This window comes from Emys orbicularis, chromosome 1 (genome assembly GCF_028017835.1).
Source record: "Emys orbicularis isolate rEmyOrb1 chromosome 1, rEmyOrb1.hap1, whole genome shotgun sequence".
Taxonomy (NCBI): Eukaryota; Metazoa; Chordata; order Testudines; family Emydidae; genus Emys; species Emys orbicularis.
In genome coordinates, this window is record NC_088683.1 from 202,357,235 (window position 1) to 202,376,612 (window position 19,378).

At 44.1% G+C, this 19,378-nt stretch overlaps 1 protein-coding gene across 1 annotated transcript in view; it reads left to right on the forward strand.

The window, feature by feature from the left end:
- Positions 1-2,097, forward strand: part of LOC135894095 (intersectin-1-like) — a 37,096-nt gene extending 34,999 nt beyond the window's left edge. Inside the window, exons 10-11 of the mRNA XM_065422169.1 lie at positions 353-526; positions 1,949-2,097. Of these exons, the coding sequence (XP_065278241.1) occupies positions 353-526; positions 1,949-2,097 (323 nt within the window). The remainder of the gene's footprint in view (positions 1-352; positions 527-1,948) is intronic.
- The last annotated feature ends 17,281 nt before the right edge of the window (positions 2,098-19,378 follow it).

Consider the following 19,378-nt stretch of genomic DNA (forward strand, 5'->3'; position numbering starts at 1 on the left):
GTGGTTTTAATGAACCTCATATTCATAGAAACAGTTACTTGCAGGACAGCAAAACTTGGGCAGTTGTCATGTATTTAAGTATTTTTTTACAAGCTTTCTTAGTGTCACTCACACAAGACTCGATCCCGCAAGGTGCTGAAATCACAAGGAGCTGAGGGTGCTCTGGATGGGCCCCCAGGGCTATGCATCTCAGGACGGCCCCCAGAGATGTTCTTTGTTTGTTAAAGTAGTGGCAGCCCAGCAGCCTTTTCCTAATTAGATGGTAATGGAAGGTAGAGGGTATTTAGAAGGATGTTAAATCCATGCCCATCAAAATGTGATCACACCCCTGCATCTGCTTTATTCCTTTCAGGAAAGAGTAACCCATACTGTGAGGTGACAATGGGCTCTCAGTGTCACATCACCAAGACTATGCAGGACACTCTCAACCCTAAATGGAACTCTAACTGCCAATTCTTTATCAAAGATCTGGAGCAGGATGTACTCTGCATAACCGTGTTTGAGAGGGATCAGTTCTCCCCAGACGGTAAGTATGAAGCTGCTACACTTCTGGTGATGTTTTCCCTTCTCCCCACCTTTCCATTTATTAGGCGTTACATGGGTGCTGACGTAAACATTTAACAGCATAGAAGCACTCAGTTTATAGCTCTGACTTGCCTCTTAGGGTATGTCTCCAGTGCAGTTAAAGCTGTGATTGCAGGTTGGGTACACGTACCCGGACCAGCTTTAATCTGGCTAGCACAGCTAAAAATAGCAGTGAAGACACGGCACCATGGGCTTCAGCACAGACTGAACAAGCCTGCCTGGAACACTGGGATACACACTCGCAGTCTTAACCTGTACTGGGGTCTGGGCTGCTGTGTCTTCACTGCTGAGTTTTGCTGTGCTAGCTAGACAAAAGCTAGCATGTGTATGCCTACCTAAGGGCATGTTTAAAGCTACAGCGTTACAGTGGCACAGCTGCAATGCTGTAGCTGTGCCGCTGTAGTGTAGACATATCCTTAAGTGGTGCATTGTCCTGGTGCTGGCCCCATTTCACTGAACTGAGGTGGATTTCACCCTAAAATAATATTTCACTTGGATGATCTGTTCTCCCTTTTCACAACTGTTGCCTTCATTTTTTGTGTGTGGTGATTTAAGGGTTACATACTTGTAATTACTGATCCCATGAATGATATGGATGATCCAGTCCAATGGTTTAACATTTTTGGTGTTTTGTTTGGCACGTATGATTTTTGGATTGTAATATAAGAATGCAGGCATTGCCAGACTGGATCAGACCTGTGGTCCATCTAGTCCTGTATCCTGTCTTTGACAATGCCCAGTACCATATGCTTCAGAGGAAGGTATAAGAAACCCACAGTAGGCACATGTGGGGTAATCTGCCCCCCAATATTAGATCTCATCTGATCACTAGTAGTTAGAAATAGGCTTAAGCTTGGAAGCACAAGGTTTAATATCCCTTCCAAAATGTTTATCATCATTAACCATGATAATGCTAGATATTCTTTATATCAATACAGATGTAAAATATTTTTAAAACTTGCTAAATTCTTGGCCTCAATGGATTCCTGTGGCAATGACTTCTACAGTCTAATTATGCATTGTGTGAAAAAATATTCACTTGTCAGCTTTGAATTTGTCACCTTTTAATTTAATTGAATATCCCTTTTGTTTCTTGTACTTTTACCTGATGTTTTTGATTAAAATGTATTCATTAAAAAAAAGGTAGATGGAATATAAAAGCAAATTAGAAAAGCCAGTTTTAGATTCAAGAGATTTTAAGGCTTTACCTATATTAGCCATAAAACTATTGTTGAAAGAGGGCATATTTTCTCCTTATATTCCCAATGCACTAGCTTCCATCTGCCTTCTTTGAAGTAATATGTTGTCAGAAAATAAAGTGAAAATGTATTTCACTCTGAATATGCTGATTTTTATGTTTCAGACTTTTTGGGCCGAACTGAAATCCGTGTGGCGGACATTAAGAAGGATCAGGGCTCAAAGGGACCAGTTACAAAGTGTCTCCTCCTGCACGAAGTCCCAACAGGAGAGATCGTAGTCCGACTAGATCTGCAATTGTTCGATGAACCTTAGAGGAAAATGCACCAATGTTTCACTTTAATCTGAGTTCACTGCAATAGGTGTCTGCAGAAGCTGTCTAGAAATCCTTATTCCTTTTATATGAAACTACTGCTTGTTCTTCATGTGCAAGGGGGTTATCAAAGCAAACAGGAAAATCTATGTGCCTTGATAATCCTTGCTGAAAATTGAATCCCAGTTTTGGGAGCAGATCTCTGTCTCTGTGTGGAACTTCATTATAGTTTTCAGGGTTTCTGAAGTAACATAGTCGTAACTTGTGCTCCAAGCTGAAAGGTGAACAAACCATGTAGGTTGTTGCACTTACTCCAGTTACTGTAATGTTTATTTAAATGAAGAGGGCACTGATTGTATGTTTGAAGGCTTTCTGTAAACTTCCCCTTAGGAATTTTGTGCCTATTGCCCCACAAAGTGGTGTATACACATGACATGAATGAACACTTACCAGGTAAGAAGATCTCTGATTTTCTTTAGGATTGTTATGGTGGTATTTGAAATGTTGTTGTTTTTAAATATATTAACACAGAAGGTACCATTATTGCACTCTCAAAATAAGGTTTAAAAGAAACTTAAACAGTGCACAGGCCTTGTGCTGGCGCTCTCCACAGCAGTGAATTTCACCCTAACAGAGTACCATCATTTCCTGGAGGTTTGTAAATGTTTAAACAATAAGTGAAGGAGATAGAATGTTGTACTGTACCACTTCTTTACTACTGCTGCTTAATTGTATGAAAGCTGATGGATGATCAAGTCACCAGCTGTGACAAGAAATCACTGCTCTAGCTCAGGAAGCTAATTTCTACCCTGTAGAGTCTAGATTGCAAAGCAATCAGTGGTGACTGGTTATTAAATTGTACTGTGCCTAAACATATTTGACATCTTGGTTTTGAAATCAGGACAGTAGCGTACTGTAGCTCACAAAAGGTGTTCATTGCAAACCAGGTTCATTCCGAGTTTGTTGGCTATATTAGATGTGACCAAAAAAAAAAAAAAAAATCTTTGTTTGTGATTGTGCAGAGTGAGTAACCCCAAAGTAAAAGGGGTCTTGTTGTCATCTTGGGGGGCAGGGCAGAGATTGACACACGTAACTCCCCACACATATATAGGCCCTGATTCAGCAAACCTTCCCTGTTCAGCAAAGAACCTAACTTTACATATGTGCTTAAGTCCCATTTACTTTAAGCATATGCTCAATTGCTTTTCTGAGTTGGGACCTCCAAGGACAATAGAGCCCCATAAGAGAGTAAAGTCCATCATTGTTCTGCTTAGAGTCCTTTTGTTCATTACCTAGGTATCATGCATAAACTGGTATTTTTGTAATGACTTTATTTCAGAATAAGGTGTCAACCCCTTCATTGGCATGTTAATGTTCTTGTGGAGCTTGTTGGTAGGTTTTGATGTTCTTTGCATGTCGTTTTGGTACTAGTTCCCACCTTTCCTGTATAGACGGTGTTCTCAGGAGAGCACTAAAAGTCGTCATGATTTCCATTAGGAAATTAGGATATCTTCATAATGGATAGCTAGATACAGTATGGTAGTAAGTGTAAACTGTGCTGGGAAATGTCTGTGTGTTATAATTTCCTTCAAGACCACTGTAATGTTTCAAGAAATTGAAAAACAAAATCCTGTATGTTGGAAGGACAACAAAGTTTACATTTCATACTTTTAAAAATCTCTTTATTATTTATTTATTGACGATAGTGTAGAATTTTGTATCAGAAATGACAGACATTCGTATGTATTTTTTGAACAAAACAGAGATACACACTTTAGTTAGAAACTGTCAACTGACCAAGTTTTAGAGGAAGTTTAACTTCAAGGCATGCATTTGTTTACCACTAACTGGCTGAAAACACAATTAAAAGAACTTTAAGTTTCTATTTTTCAATGTTGTTAAGAAAAATGTTTCAATTAAAATCTGTAAATAGAACTAAACCCATGGCTTCCTATTTCCATATCAGTACATTTTATTAAATATAATGTATATGAAAATACACATTGTTGTGGTAGGAAAAAAAGTGGAGTAACATTAAATGTCATTGTTCTAACCTTTTTACTGCTGTCCTAATTTGACTCACCAGCTGTAAATAAGTTCAGTGTTCTAATTCATGGTTTACAAAGTAGTTACACTTGCAGGGTCACTTTTAAAGGGCTCTTGTCACCCAGCATGAATTCCAGTGACAAAATTGGAACATCTTGGGTTTAAAGAAAAATCTAAACTATGATTTTGAAAGGACCCTAAGGGAGGTACCCAAATTCTGTTGAAATGCAATAGGAGCTGGACACTTAACTTCTATAGACTTCTATGAAAATGTCAGCCCTAATCTCTAACATGGCTGATCACACCTTATTTTGTAATTGTAACAGATCTGAGAGCTTGTCTGGCTAATATCACTTGTCTCAAACGATAGCCTAATCTTGAGGTACAAGGATGTATGTGTCTAATCCCTATTAATGCAAATTGGAGACATATAAAGATGATGATAGGGTGAAGCATGGGGGTTCACCAGCACCTCTCTCCCTTAATCACATGGGCTACAAGAATCTAATCCCAAATCCCTGTGTATCAAGGTTACCAAGTGTCCCTTACTGTGCATCAAGATATCCCTTTTCTTTTTCTCTCCCTGTCATGCTCTGGGGTGCAGTTCAGACCAGTGAGAGATTGTGTCACTGTTTATATTATAACCCTGAATTCCCCAAAATGCTTCTGCTACTTTTGGCTCCCAGCCTGGGACACACGCATGCAGCCAGCATATGCTTTGTGCGATATACAGCTGTGACTCAGCCACTTTGAATCCAACAGCCAGCCAGCAGTTATCACAGCCACACTTTTGTCTTTCCCAGACTTGGTTAAGATTAGCAGATGACCCCAACAGACCTCCAGTCCCAAACTTCCCCAAAGCCATCTGCTCTGAAATGTTCAGCCCTCTCCTGCAACATTCAGAAGAATAATAGAGTCCACTTTTTCCTTTAAAGAGACAATCCCAAACCACTTGCTAAACTAATTGGAGTTAACATTCACTTTAATTCAAACACAGCATTGCTGATTTGGATTAATGGTGAAATGAGTTGATGAACAAAAGAAGAGGATTTTAAGTAAAGTTCAAGTACAAGAAATAAAGTTAGAAATAGTTACAAGCAAATAAAAGTGAAAACACGTCTAAAAGTCTAAAATTTAATCTGGCAAGGTATAGGCTTTGCTCAAGATGATTTTTATCACTCCCCCTTCCCTCCCCCCCCCAATCTATCTTTTTCCCAGCCTTGACTGACTTTCCCTCAGTCAGGACCTTACAAAGAAGTATAAGATGCTGGCTTTGTTTGTCTTCCTAGTTGAAAAATCTTTGCCTAAGCAGGTTTGTCACCTATATTCAGTCTCCAGAGACTTCAACCTCCCACCCCCACCCTGGATTGCAAGATGCATCTTCCTCAGCTTGCAAGAGCTCTGTTCCCATGTGTCTGTCTAGTGATGGACACCAAAGATGGCTTCTGTCTTTGCATATATCTTCCAATGTTTCAAGAGGGAGGATGACCTCAGGTTGCTCTCCCCTCCCTGTGGGATTCCCATCCCCCTGTATGTAAATGGGGTCCCATTGTTTTGATTCCACCATCCTTAATTTACATTGGAGACGGTAAATAATTGCCTTCTCTCCTGTCTTGGGGGGAACCTGTTTTTCCCTGTTTGGCCACAGACTTTAAAGCTTAAATATTATAAGTATCCATATTTCCTCATATAGTGTTAATACATACATTTCACAATATTAATCACCAGTGTTGTGTTAGCTTTCAGAAAAGATCTCTCGATACATTTTTATAATACAGTAATATTGGACACAGTCAGTTGATTCAATTGCATATCACTTAAGCCCCCCACATCTGTCTTTATAGAGCAGTAAACCTTTGAAATGGATTCTTCCCAGAGTTACCCCTCAAAGGAAAGTTTATTCAAGCTGTGAGGAAGGCAACATGGAGTTGGTGGTGAAGGAAGCTCCATGTTCTTCCTTCCTCCACTTTTTAAGCTTAATAGCTTTGTTTACCTAATACATAAAAATGGACCTTCATTGGCTTTGCCTGAAGACTGGGCTGGTCAGAGAATCAAATACGCATTCCTTTGTCTAAGGCAGACCTATTTACCAACTCCCCCTGACATGCCTGGTTTAAACACACTTTAATAAGTCATAATTCCAGTGTATATTCGTAACTCTTAATACTCACTGTGTACATATATTTAAAAGAATATTCATGATCAGCAAGTTATTAGTTTTCAAATGATACCTCACAAGGCATATTTTGTACAGAGATTATTATAATAGTGTGTTGGGTATGAATACAGGGGAGCTTAATGTCACACTCTCATTCACACTAAATAGTCTGTAATATAGTGGTACTGTCAGCTTCTGAAACTGAATTGTTTTAAGAGGGTTAACCCAAAGCTCTAAAAGTCTATAGATATTGGTCAATTATTATCCATTTTTCCCTATTCAGGAATTAGACTTCCACATTGTTTGTAATGATTCTATGGCTGCATGGGACTTCTTGCTTGTCAGCTATTCTACACCTCATGACTGCACAGTCCTCCCAGTCATCAAGGATTTTATGATCCCAAAGCACAAACCTCTGTCACTTAAGGTAAATGAGAGTCTCTGTTGGCTGGAATACTATTAGGGCTTGTATCTTCTGGAAATGAGCCCTAGAGAACAATATAGTCACACAGACATTTGACTAAGACTGACATTCTGATTAGTAGGGGGATAAGAGACACATAGATAGTAGCCAGTACCTTACATTGTATGGAAAATAATTACTGTACAAATATTCCTTTATTGTATTTATAGAGTAGACTGGCAGTACCATGATATTTGAATATTGACCAGTAATCTTAGAAGGGCAATACATTGATCATCATGCAGTGCCACCTTAGTCTGTTCTACTTTCAACACTTAATATTTAAATTTCAATAGCCCCCAGAGATCTCAGTTGTGATCAGGGCCCCATTGTGCCAGGCACTGTACAAACAAAGGTGGACAGAATCTCTGCCCTAAAGGGCTTACAGTCTAAAGCCCCAATCCTACAATCTGATAAATGTGGGCAGATCGCAGCTGACTTCACTAGCACTCTTAGTGGGTGTCTGTGACTCCTGACAGGTCAGATTCCAGGATGGGGTCCTGCAAAGGTTTCTTTGAACTACATGGTTTTGGTTTTGTATTGTACCTGAGGAATTTCGTCTTTTTCCTTGACGAGTCTTCAAAGAGACTTCAAACCTGTAGCGGAATCTTGGCATTCAAGCCTATCGTGCAAAATAGTTGACTCTAAGTTCACAGCAGCAGCAGAGAGATTTCATGAAAGTAACGCAGAGTTCAGTAACACACGGCCTCCTGCGCCCCACAGATGCCTATTCTAGTAACTCAAGGGGAATTCAAACTGTTGTGCATGTTTGGTACTCTCAGCTATCCCTTCTCCTGCACCTAGTCTGGGGCTCTGCCCAGCCATATGCATGATGGCAAGGATTCCACTCTGCATGCTTTTGAAGTGCCCTGACAGTGAGCTGTTCTCTGTATTATGGACTTGTCTGCTCCCAATATCAGGGAGAGTCCTATTCACGAGAGATTTGCTTCTGCCCGCCCCAGTTACTGTAGTAGTGAGCAATTTCTCACCCCTAGACATGGAGAACAGGCATGTCAGCCTGCCAGTTGAAGATCTTGAATCTTTAGAGCACTAGACAGAACTATCCCCATCCTTAGTGTTCTTTGCTCAGGGATTGAAGCTCCTATTCCTTCACTAACATCCCCCAAGAACAGTGAGGTCCCTCCTACTGTCCTACCCACACCACAGCAGGTGGAAAGTCTCACACTTCCTGTCCACATCCCCTTGCTCACAACTTCCAGTTTCCTGCTTCTTAACAGCCAGAAACCCTACTTCCTACCTGGCCCCTCTAGAGACTCCTTGGGTTATACACACGGCATTATTCAGTGTCCTCAGGGCTAAATAGAAACAGACCCTCAGACATTAAAAAAAATCAAATAGGAAAACAATTGGCGGCACTACGTCTTCTACGGAGCTGAACCTCAGAGGCACTCACCTAGCGCAAAGCCCATTGACTTCAGTGGGAGTTGCAAGTGCTCAGTGCCTCTCAGAATCAGACCCTAGAAAAACAGAGCTCATGTGTCTGAGGTGTGGCAGGGCACTGTGTCATGCAATTTCTATATATCAGCACAAGTTCGCTGATCTCTTGTCAAATCAGCTGGCCTGGGGCAGGACCAGTTCACTGACTCCTGCATCCATGCACACCTGCAGGTACAGGTACTGCACAGGACTTCTTAGGGTATGTCTACACTACGAAATTAGGTCGAATTTATAGAAGCCGGTTTTATAGAAATCGGTTTTATACAGCCGATTGTGTGTGTCCCCACATAAAATGCTCTAAGTGCATTAAGTCGGCGGACCGCGTCCACAGTACCGAGGCTAGCGTCGACTTCCGGAGCGTTGCACTGTGGGTAGCTATCCCACAGTTCCCGCAGTCTCCGCTGCCCATTGGAATTCTGGGTTGAGATCCCAATGCCTGATGATGCAAAAACAGTGTCACGGGGGGTTCTGGGTACATGTCGTCAGGCCCCTCCCCCTCCGTCAGAGCAACGGCAGACAATCGATTCGCGCCTTTTTACCTGGGTTACCTGTGCAGACAACATACCCTGGCAAGCATGGAGCCCGCTCACCTCAGCTCAGCTCACCGTCACCATATGTCATCTGGGTGCCGGCAGACGTGGTACTGCATTGCTACACAGCAGCAGCTAATTGCCTTTTGGCAGTGGATGGTGTATTACGACTGGTATCCGTCGTCGTTGTACTCCTCAGTGAGTTCGGTCAGAGGCACCTGGGCAGACATGTTTTGTCTCCTGGAGACTCAGTCCTGCCGGCAGTCCTATTGAACCGTCTTGACGATGATGGCTAGCAGTCGTAATACAGCATTTTCTGCCAAACACCCAGAAGATGCCGATGGCTATCAGTCATGCTGCACCGTCTGCTGCCAGCTTAAGATGTAAAAAATAGATGGATCAGATTTGTTCTGTATTCATTTGCTTCCCCCTCCCTCCGTGAAATCAACGGCCTGCTAAACCCAGGGTTTTGAGTTCAATCTTTGGGGGAGCCATTCTGTGTGACAGTTGTTTGTGTTTCTCCCTGATGCACAGCCACCTTTGTTGATTTTAATTCCCTGTAAGCCATGTCGTCACTCGCCCCTCCCTCCGTCAGACAATAGTTTTGCACCTTTTTTCAGCCCAGACGCCATAGCACTGGGATCATGGAGCCCGCTCAGATCACCGCAGCAATTATGAGCACTATGAACAGCACGCGCATTGTCCTGGAGTATATGCAGAGCCAGAACATGCCAAAGCAAAACCAGGTGAGGAGGCGATTGCAGCGATTGCAGCGCGGCGACGAGAGTGATGAGGAAATTGACATGGACATAGACCTCTCACAAAGTACAGGCCCCAGCAATGTGCAAATCATGGTGTTACTGGGGCAGGTTCGTGGCGTGGAACGCCGATTCTGGGCCCGGGAAACAAGCACAGACTGGTGGGACCGCATCGTGTTGCAGGTGTGGGACGATTCCCAGTGGCTGCGAAACTTTCGCATGCGTAAGGGCACTTTCATGGAACTTTGTGACTTGTTTTCCCCTGCCCTGAAGCGCCAGAATACCAGGATGAGAGCAGCCCTCACAGTTGAGAAGCGAGTGGCGATAGCCCTGTGGAAGCTTGCAACACCAGACAGCTATCGGTCAGTCGGGAATCAATTTGGAGTGGGCAAATCTACTGTGGGGGCTGCTGTGATCCAAGTAGCCAACGCAATCAAAGACCTGCTGATATCAAGGGTAGTGATTCTGGGAAACGTGCAGGTCATAGTGGATGGCTTTGCTGCAATGGGATTCCCAAACTGTGGTGGGGCAATAGACGGAACCCATATCCCTATCTTGTCACCGGAGCACCAAGCCACCGAGTACATAAATCGCAAGGGGTACTTTTCAATGCTGCTGCAAGCCCTGGTGGATCACAAGGGACGTTTCACTAACATCAACGTGGGCTGGCCGGGAAAGGTACATGATGCTCGCGTCTTCAGGAACTCTGGTCTGTTTCAAAAGCTGGAGGAAGGGATTTTCTTCCCGGACCAGAAAATAACCGTTGGGGATGTTGAAATGCCTATCGTTATCCTTGGGGACCCAGCCTACCCCTTAATGCCATGGCTCATGAAGCCGTACACAGGCAGCCTGGACAGTAGTCAGGACCTGTTCAACTATAGGCTGAGCAAGTGCCGAATGGTGGTGGAATGTGCATTTGGACGTTTAAAAGCGCGCTGGCGCAGTTTACTGACTCGGATAGACCTCAGCGAAGCCAATATTCCAATTGTTATTGCTGCTTGCTGTGCGCTCCACAATATCTGTGAGAGTAAGGGGGAGACATTTATGGCGGGGTGGGAGGTTGAGGCAAATCGCCTGGCCGCTGATTACGCACAGCCAGACACCAGCGCAGTTAGAAGAGTACAGCAGGGCGCGGTGTGCATCAGAGAAGCTTTGAAAACGAGTTTTGTGACTGCTGAGGCTACGGTGTGAAACTTCTGTTTGTTTCTCCTTGATGAACCCTCCGCCCCCCCCACCCCCGGTTCACTCTACTTCCCTGTAAACTAACCACCCTCCCCTCCCCCCTTCGAGCACCGCTTGCAGAGGCAATAAAGTCATTGTTACTTCACATTCATGCATTCTTTATTAATTCATCACACAACTAGGGGGATAACTGCCAAGGTAGCCTGGGAGGGGTGGGGGAGGAGGGAAGGAAAAGGACACACTGCAGTTTAAAACTTTAACACTTATTGAAGGCCAGCCTTCTGATGCTTGGGCAATCATCTGGGGTGGAGTGACTGGGTGGCCGGAGGCCCCCCCACCGCGTTCTTGGGCGTCTGGGTGAGGAGGCTATGGAACTTGGGGAGGAGGGCTGTTGGTTACACAGGGGCTGTAGCGGTGGTCTCTGCTCCTGCTGCCTTTCCTGCAGCTCAACCATACGCTGGAGCATATCAGTTTGATGCTCCAGCAGCCGGAGCATTGACTCTTGCCTTCTGTCAGCAAGCTGACGCCACCTATCCTCTTCAGCCCTCCACTTGCTCTCTTCAGCCCGCGATTCAGCCCACCACCTCTCCTCTCGTTCATATTGTGCTTTTTTGCACTCTGACATTGACTGCCTCCACGCATTCTGCTGTGCTCTGTCAGCGTGGGAGGACATCTGGAGCTCCGAGAACATATCCCGAGTCTGCCGTTTTCTCCTTCTAATCTTCACTAGCCTCTGTGAAGGAGAAACATTTGCAGCTGGTGGAGGAGAAGGGAGAGGTGGTTAAAAAAGACACATTTTAGAGAACAATGGGTACACTCTTTCAAGTTAAAATTTGCTGTTCACATTACACAGGACGTGCTTTCGTTACAAGGTCGCATTTTTCCTCTTATATTGAGGGCCTGCTGGTTTGGTGTGAGAGATCACTCACGCAGTGCCAGGCAACAGATTTCGGCTTGCAGGCAGCCATGGTAAGCCACAGTCTTTTGGCTTTTTTAACCTTCTTAACATGTGAGAATGGTTTCAAACAGTAGCGCCCTCATTTCCCATACCAAGCACCCGTTGGGTTGGCCATTTAAAATGGGTTTGCAATGTAAAAGAAGGGGCTGCGGTTTCCGGGTTAACATGCAGCACAAACCCAACTACCCCCCCACACACACCCAATTCTCTGGGATGATCCCTTCACCCCTCCCCCCGCACCGCGTGGCTAACAGCGGGGAACATTTCTGTTCAGCCGAGCAGGAACGGGCACCTCTGAATGTCCCCTTAATAAAATCACCCCATTTCAACCAGGTGACCGTGAATGATATCACTCTCCTGAGGATAACAAAGGGAGATAAGGAATGGATGTTGTCTGCATGCCAGCAAACACCGGGACCATACGCTGCCATGCTTTGTTATGCAATGATTCCAGACTATGTGCTACTGGCCTGGCGTAGTAAAGTGTCCTACCATGGCGGACGGGATAAGGCAGCCCTCCCCAGAAACCTTTTGCAAAGGCTTTGGGAGTACATGAAGGAGAGCTTTCTGGAGATGTCCCTGGAGGATTTCCGCTCCATCCCCATACACGTTAACAGACTTTTCCAGTAGCTGTACTGGCTGCGATTGCCAGGGCAAATTAATCATTAATCATTAAACACGCTTGCTTTTAAACCATGTGTAATATTTACAAAGGTACACTCACCAGAGGTCCCTTGTGTGCCCTCAGGGTCTGGGAGCATGCCTTAGGTGAGTTCAGGGGGTTACTGGTTCCAGGTCCAGGGTGATAAACATATCCTGGCTGTTGGGGAAACCGGTTTCTCCGCTTCCTTGCTGTGAGCTATCATCATCATCTTCCTCGTACCCCGAACCCGCTTCCGTGTTGCGTGATTCTCCATTGATGGTGTCAAAGCACACGGTTGGGTTAGTGGTGGCTGCACCCCCTAGCATGGCATGCAGCTCCGCGTAGAAGCGGCATGTTTGCGGCTCTGCCCCGGACCTTCCGTTTGCCTCTCTGGCTTTGTGGAAGGCTTGCCTTAGCTCCTTAATTTTCACGCGGCACTGCTGTGCGTCCCTGTTATGGCCTCTGTCCTTCATGGCCTTTGAGACTTTTTCTAATATTTTGCCATTTCGTTTACTGCTACGGAGTTCAGCTAGCACTGATTCGTCTCCCCATATGGCGAGCAGATCCCGTACCTCCCGTTCTGTCCATGCTGGAGCTCTTTTGCGATCCTGGGACTCCATCATGGTTACCTGTGCTGATGAGCTCTGCGTGGTCACCTGTGCTCTCCACGCTGGGCAAACAGGAAATGAAATTCAAAAGTTCGCGGGGCTTTTCCTGTCTACCTGGTCAGTGCATCTGAGTTGAGAGTGCTGTCCAGAGCGGTCACAATGAAGCACTGTGGGATAGCTCCCGGAGGCCAATAACGTCAAATTCCATCCACACTACCCCAAGTCTGATCCGCAAAGGCCGATTTTAGCGCTAATCCCCTCGTCGGAGGTGGAGTGAAGAAACCGGTTTAAAGGGCCCTTTAAGTCGAAAAAAGGGGCTTCGTCGTGTGGACGTGTCCAGGCTTAATTCGATTTAACGCTGCTAAATTCGACCTAAACTCGTAGTGTAGACCAGGCCTTAATGTGCGGAGACCCAAATTACAGCATGTTGGAAAAAACTGTATTGTAATTCAAGCCTGAGAGCAAAATGGCATTTTGTCTTGCTGAAGGGACCATAGGAAAAAGTGTTAGGAAACTCTGGATAGGCCAAGTAAAATAACACACCATAGAAATGACGGTGCAAGGAGCTGTTTTCTTGTCTAGACACACTAGTTGTATATCATAGACTGTGTGTTAAATTTTACTAATATTTTATGCAAGAAAAAAAATCTTTCATGTCTAACTAATACTTTAATAGATGCTTTTCTGTAGAAGTTATCTGATGATTGGCTATGTGGCAATGATACACTATGCTTGCTGCATATATTAACCCTTTATATCATCATGCTAGGTTACATTTTGAGTTGTCACTGAGCCATCCCTTCATATAAACACACACACTAAAACCTTCTAGAGATCTTAAAGACTCCAAAGGACATCAGCACTTTAAAACTGGCATTTAACTTTCTTGAAGGTCGTAAACTTGTTACAATTTTGCATTGGGTGAAAGAGCTTTTTGGTTGATTAAATGCAAGCTGTTCAAACAGGCAATTATACTTCTGAGTGAAAAAGGAAAAACGTGCAAGTTTTTAAAACCATGATCCCTTGATATGATGAAAGAATGATATGATGGCAGAACGTTATAGCAGGCAAGGAAGGTCTGATTCATTGCTTTGTTACATCAAGTTTATACTAACTACTATAGAGTTACACTGCGGTAATCAAGTCATGAATCAGGTATGGAGTGCTCAGCATAACACACTTAATTTACCTGCCATTGCCTTATAGATGGGGTTTGCTGAGCTGCCTGAGGGAGTTTGGCATGCAATTTCCATTTGAAGCCAATGGAATCTGGGCATCTATTTCCTTTAGGTTCCTTTGAAAATCCCAGCACATACAAATACAACAGTGGCCATCATTAAAAAATGGATCCTTATTACTACCTCGTGGAGCACTGTGTGTGCGGTATCTGCCATTCTAAATATACGGAATGGCACCAATATTGCAATATAGGTAAATACTATAGTGAGGGCAAGAACCCACATTACCTTCCGCTAGACAAATAAGCTCAGCGATCAGTCAGAATCACCACCTCTGAATGGAGTCATTTATTTCACAGAAAAACTTCAGGATGAGTGAAATTGCCATCTGTACGTGGCAGAGCCTTGAAAGAAGTTGGGACTTTCATTCTCCTTCACTATCCCCCAGTTCACTAGTGGGTAAAATATACCACTGTGCAGAAGGTCAGCACCACGTATAGTCCTCTTTAGCGCTCCCACTAGTACTTGAGTGGGACTTAAGTGGTGTGTAGGCCTTGTCCTGCCCCTTGGCATGGGGGTACATTTCACTCTGTTAGCTGACTCCATTTTATTGGTGAAATACATTTGCTTAGAAATAACATGTAGTAGCAGTTTCTTGGTTGGTGGTGTAATGCTTTTTTATAGATCTTTTCTAAAAATAATACGGTGACATTTCAGCACATTCACTGCCTTCACTGAAAAAATGATCTTGCTTTGTATATAGCAGTTAAAAAAACATACTGAGAGCGCCCACAAGAGGCAAAACTGTGTATTTGTAGTTTGGTTTTATACTGTAATACAGAATCGCCAGGTAATGTAGTCATAAAGGGAAGCCTCCTTCACTCCTGTCCGCTCTTCACATATAGTAAGTGCATTCATCTTAACAAGGGGAGAGCTGGGTGTCTCCCAACACTTCCTCAGGATGAAGCCTGGTAATACTAGTGAGTAACAGGAAGTAACCAGACACAAGTCTTGAAAAAGATTAAAATTGCTTAGTGATGGTGATGTGTGGTCAAAGGCAGAATGTCCTAACCAATGTAATTTCAGAGAGCTCAGAATACAAGAGCAAATCTTCCACACTGGATTCTTCTATCACTTCAGTATAAAAACTCAGACCCAGGACACCGTAAGAGATCTTCACTGTTAGCAAAGGTGGTGCACATCCCCATAATAATAAATAATAATGAACCACTGGTAAAGCTTGCACCTGCAAATTGTTCCCAGTGGCCAGACTCCTGCATCCACTGAGCCCCATTTAATTCAGTGGAGCTCCTTGAAGGATCAGGGTCTTCAGGTGTTACTGAAGAGTCATCTTTCTGGGAACCGTGCAGCCTGGACTTGCATGTCTCCTGTGCTAAGAGGAGTCACCCTGGTATTTAAAGCACTCTCCCGCTGATTCCTTGGATATAAAAATACTGCACTAGGGCTCTTGGCTTTCCTGGTGTGAGCCAGACAGTCCTGAGGAGCACCCAAAAGTCACATAAATAACCTTTTGGGTCCATGCCATTGCTACAGAAAGAACTGGATCCATGATCTTTCCACCAGCATTAATGTGCCAAATATCCATTTCTCACAGGACTGACTTCCCCAGCCTGTAGCTGTATTGCCTGTTTGAGTGCAATCTCACTAAAATCATTCTCTGTTTATACCAGTACCAGCAGGGAGGACAGTCGTCCCCTTAAATGGGGGCCCGATTCATCTCCCATTAAAGTCAATGGAAAAGCTCTTACTGACTGCAGTGACAATTGGGTTAGGCCCTTAGTGCAGCTCTGGGTACAGACACAGCCAGCTCACGTGGGGCGTCAGGTGCATTCTTCAAAGCACCATGGGGAGTTTGCCTGAGCCGCTCCCTTCCCGCTTGTGTTTTGTTGGATGTAGGTGGAGGTTATTGAGCCCGGGGGACGTTTAGCTCCCTGCCTGGATTCCAGCAGGACGCTTAGGGTACGGCTACATTGCAAAAAAACAAAACCCAAACCCGTGGCAGAGAATCTCAGAGCCTGGCTCAACTGACTCAAGCTCACAGAGCTTGTGCTACAGGGCGAAGGAGAGCAGGGTGAGCATTCCGGCTCAGGCTGGAGCCTGGGCTCCGAGACTCTCCCCCCTCGCTGGGCTTCAGAGCCTGGGCTACAGCTTGAGCCCAATGGTCTTCACTGCTATTTTTAGCCCCATAGTGCAAACCTGAGTCAGCTGACCCTGGCCCTGAGACTCGCTGCTGTGGGCCTTTCTTTGCAGTGTAGACATAAGCGTACACCAAGGTGCTAGATGATGGATCTAGGCCAGGGGTAGTCTGTTATTTTTTGTCAAGGTTCAAATTTCTTGGTTGAGATATAGTCAAGGTCCACACGCCAGAGAAACGTTTTTCACACCACAATAACAATGATAAGTAAATAAAAAGATGTTAGGGTCCATTCAAAAGCATCTGATGATCTGGATTTGGTCTGCCTATTGACTACCCGTCCTAGGCTGTCTTCGCTGCAGGCTCTGAAATAGACTAATTCACGACGTGGGAATGTTTAGCATCTGGCTAAGCCTTTGCCTATATTTCTCCACAACTAGGGTGACCAAACAGCAAGTGTGAAAAATCGGGACAAGGGGTGGGGGGTAATAGGAGCCTATATAAGAAAAAGACCCAAAAATCGAGACTGTCCCTATAAAATCAGGACATCTGGTCACCCAATCCACAATAGTCCAGTGTTCTTTCTTCCCGTGTAGAGTGCTTGGATATTCTAGGTCTCTTGTCGCTTAAACACATGCATTTGGAAAGCGGTCAGTCTCTCACTCTGTTTAATCTACACAGAGGCACTATTCAAACCACTATGTATATATTGCTACTGTAGGGGCTACTTTCTAGGCTTCTTATTAGAAGCTCATCTGTCAGCCCTGCTATCTACAATGACAGCTCTATGGCCCTGGTTCAACAAAGCACTTAAGCAGATGCTTAACTTTAACCATAGGAGTAATCCCATCCTTATTCATGCAAGCACTAAGCACTTGCTAAAGTGCTTTGCTGAACAGAGACAGACTTAATCATGTGCTAGAGTGCTTTGCTGGTTTGGGGCCTCAATTATACAGTCCATTCAAGTTATCTGACTCCCAGAGGGAGGGAAGGTTAGGATATATAGCCCATGCATGGAACAGAACGTCAGGCTTCTGCTGATTTGGAATCAAAGCATTTCATATTCTTGCAGTTTTGATCTCAGGTTTCTCCCTTTTTACAAGCTGATATTCATTGGGTTTGTAACCACGGAATGCTAGAAAATTTTGTTTACAGTATCATGATTGAAATTTTGATCCACAGCAACATATTTAAAAATAATGAAATAGATAATTTTATAAGTTGGTTCAGGAGTCAAAAGCCCTCTCTATTTGCCAAGTGTAATGATGGTGCAAAGCCAGACTGTTTGCTCCAAAAGGTGGCATAGTGTTTGGGACCTGACTCAGGCACCTTGAATGAGACAGCAAGTTATTGTACTGATCAGCTCTACAAAGCTTTTGCTAGATTTACTTAATTATATATTTTCTCCATGAGTTTCTATGATGGAATGTTTTTTAATGTTCATTTTACAAATTTTTAACCTGAAAAGCCCACCTTTTGTTACACATGAGTAGCATTAGGGGGGAATAATCATTATGGCTAATACAACTTTTGTAATGTTATTACATTTTCAAAATTGAGAGGTAACAAATATGGACTTTTCCAGCATCACTGGAGTCTAAACTCACACTGCAGTGTGTGCCACTGTGGAATTTCAATCAGTGCTAATCTACCAGTCAAAACCTTGGAAACACAGAAAAGTTGGTAATGGGGTCAAATTGACTTCGCTTTGAGAGGGTTTGCCCTGTATGTGCATTCCACATGAAACTTGGCATTGTGTTCACGTGCGTATGCACACACATCTATATCAATGTATATGTAAATACATACACATATATATGTGACTATATGTGTATACAGTATAAAACCATGGCTATGTTGTCAAATATTACATAACAGAAAAAGGACTAGACAATTTTTTGTTTTAAATATTTTAAAGTGTGAACTGTTTTTGAGATTATTTTTCTGTATATATATGAAGATGTTTTAGGACCTAACTTAAGTGCATAAAAAGGTGTAGTAGAAATATGTTAAACTAGCATAGTTGCTTGACATAGTAATTAGAAGAGGTTCTGCTGAGATTGCAACTTAATTCCTTGCACTTTTTTAAAGCTGTAAAATACGTATTTAGCATTAAATTCTAGGACCTCAAAACTTCAAGCAAGTAAAAGGGAATTGTTACGTGACCAGTGATCTGATGATACTAACAGCCAGCAGTTCTTGAAGATGGTAATAGGCACAGATGAGCATGGTAGCATCATATGCAAGAGAAGAAATATGGTCAGAGCCTAAGAAAATAGATTGGAAACTAAAGGGTTGTTTTCCCCAGAGATCTGTGGTCAATCTGCACTACAAAATCTAAAGGATTTGAGCTGCAGCCTTAGCTCCACTGAAGTCTGATCTTTTCACCACTTATTAATCAAAAATTGTCCAGGGAAGCTCTTCTGTATTCGGTGTCACAGATCCAGCATGGCTGGCGTAGAAAGCACTATTACCACCCTCTTTTTTGGTAGCAGTTTGACCACGGGCTTGTTGCAAATTTCCCAAGTACAGTAACTCGTCACGTAAAGTCGTCCCGGTTAACGTTGTTTCGTTGCTGATCAATTAGAGAACATGCTCGTTTAAAGTTGTGCAATACTTCCTTCTAATGTTGTTTGGCAGCCGCCTGCTTTGTCCACTGCGTGCAGGAAGAGCAGCCCGTTGGAGCGAGCTGGTGGGGGCTTGGAACCAGGGTGGACCGGCAGCCCCCTATCAGCTCCCCGCTCCCCTAAGTTCCCTGTGCAGCAGCTGCCCAGCAGGTTATCAATTGCCGGGCAGCTTAGCTTCTCCCTCCCCCCACTGCGGTGTGCTGCTCCTGCCCTCTGCCTTGGAGCTGCTCCCCGAGACTCCTGCTTGCTGTGCAGTGGGGGGGGGGGGATTTAGGGGGGGTAGAGAGGGGCTAAGGTCAGGGTGTCCCCCTCCCCCACATTCCTTTACCCCGCTTACCCCATCTCCATAGAGCGGGGGCGGACACAACAGGGCTCAGGACGGAGGGAGCTTGCTGGCAGCTGCTGCTGTCTCAACTTGCTGATCTACTTAACAAGGCAGTGTACTTAGAGTGGGGTCAGCATACTTAAAGGGCAATGCGCATCTCTCTCTCTCACACACACACACAGGGTGTGTGTGTC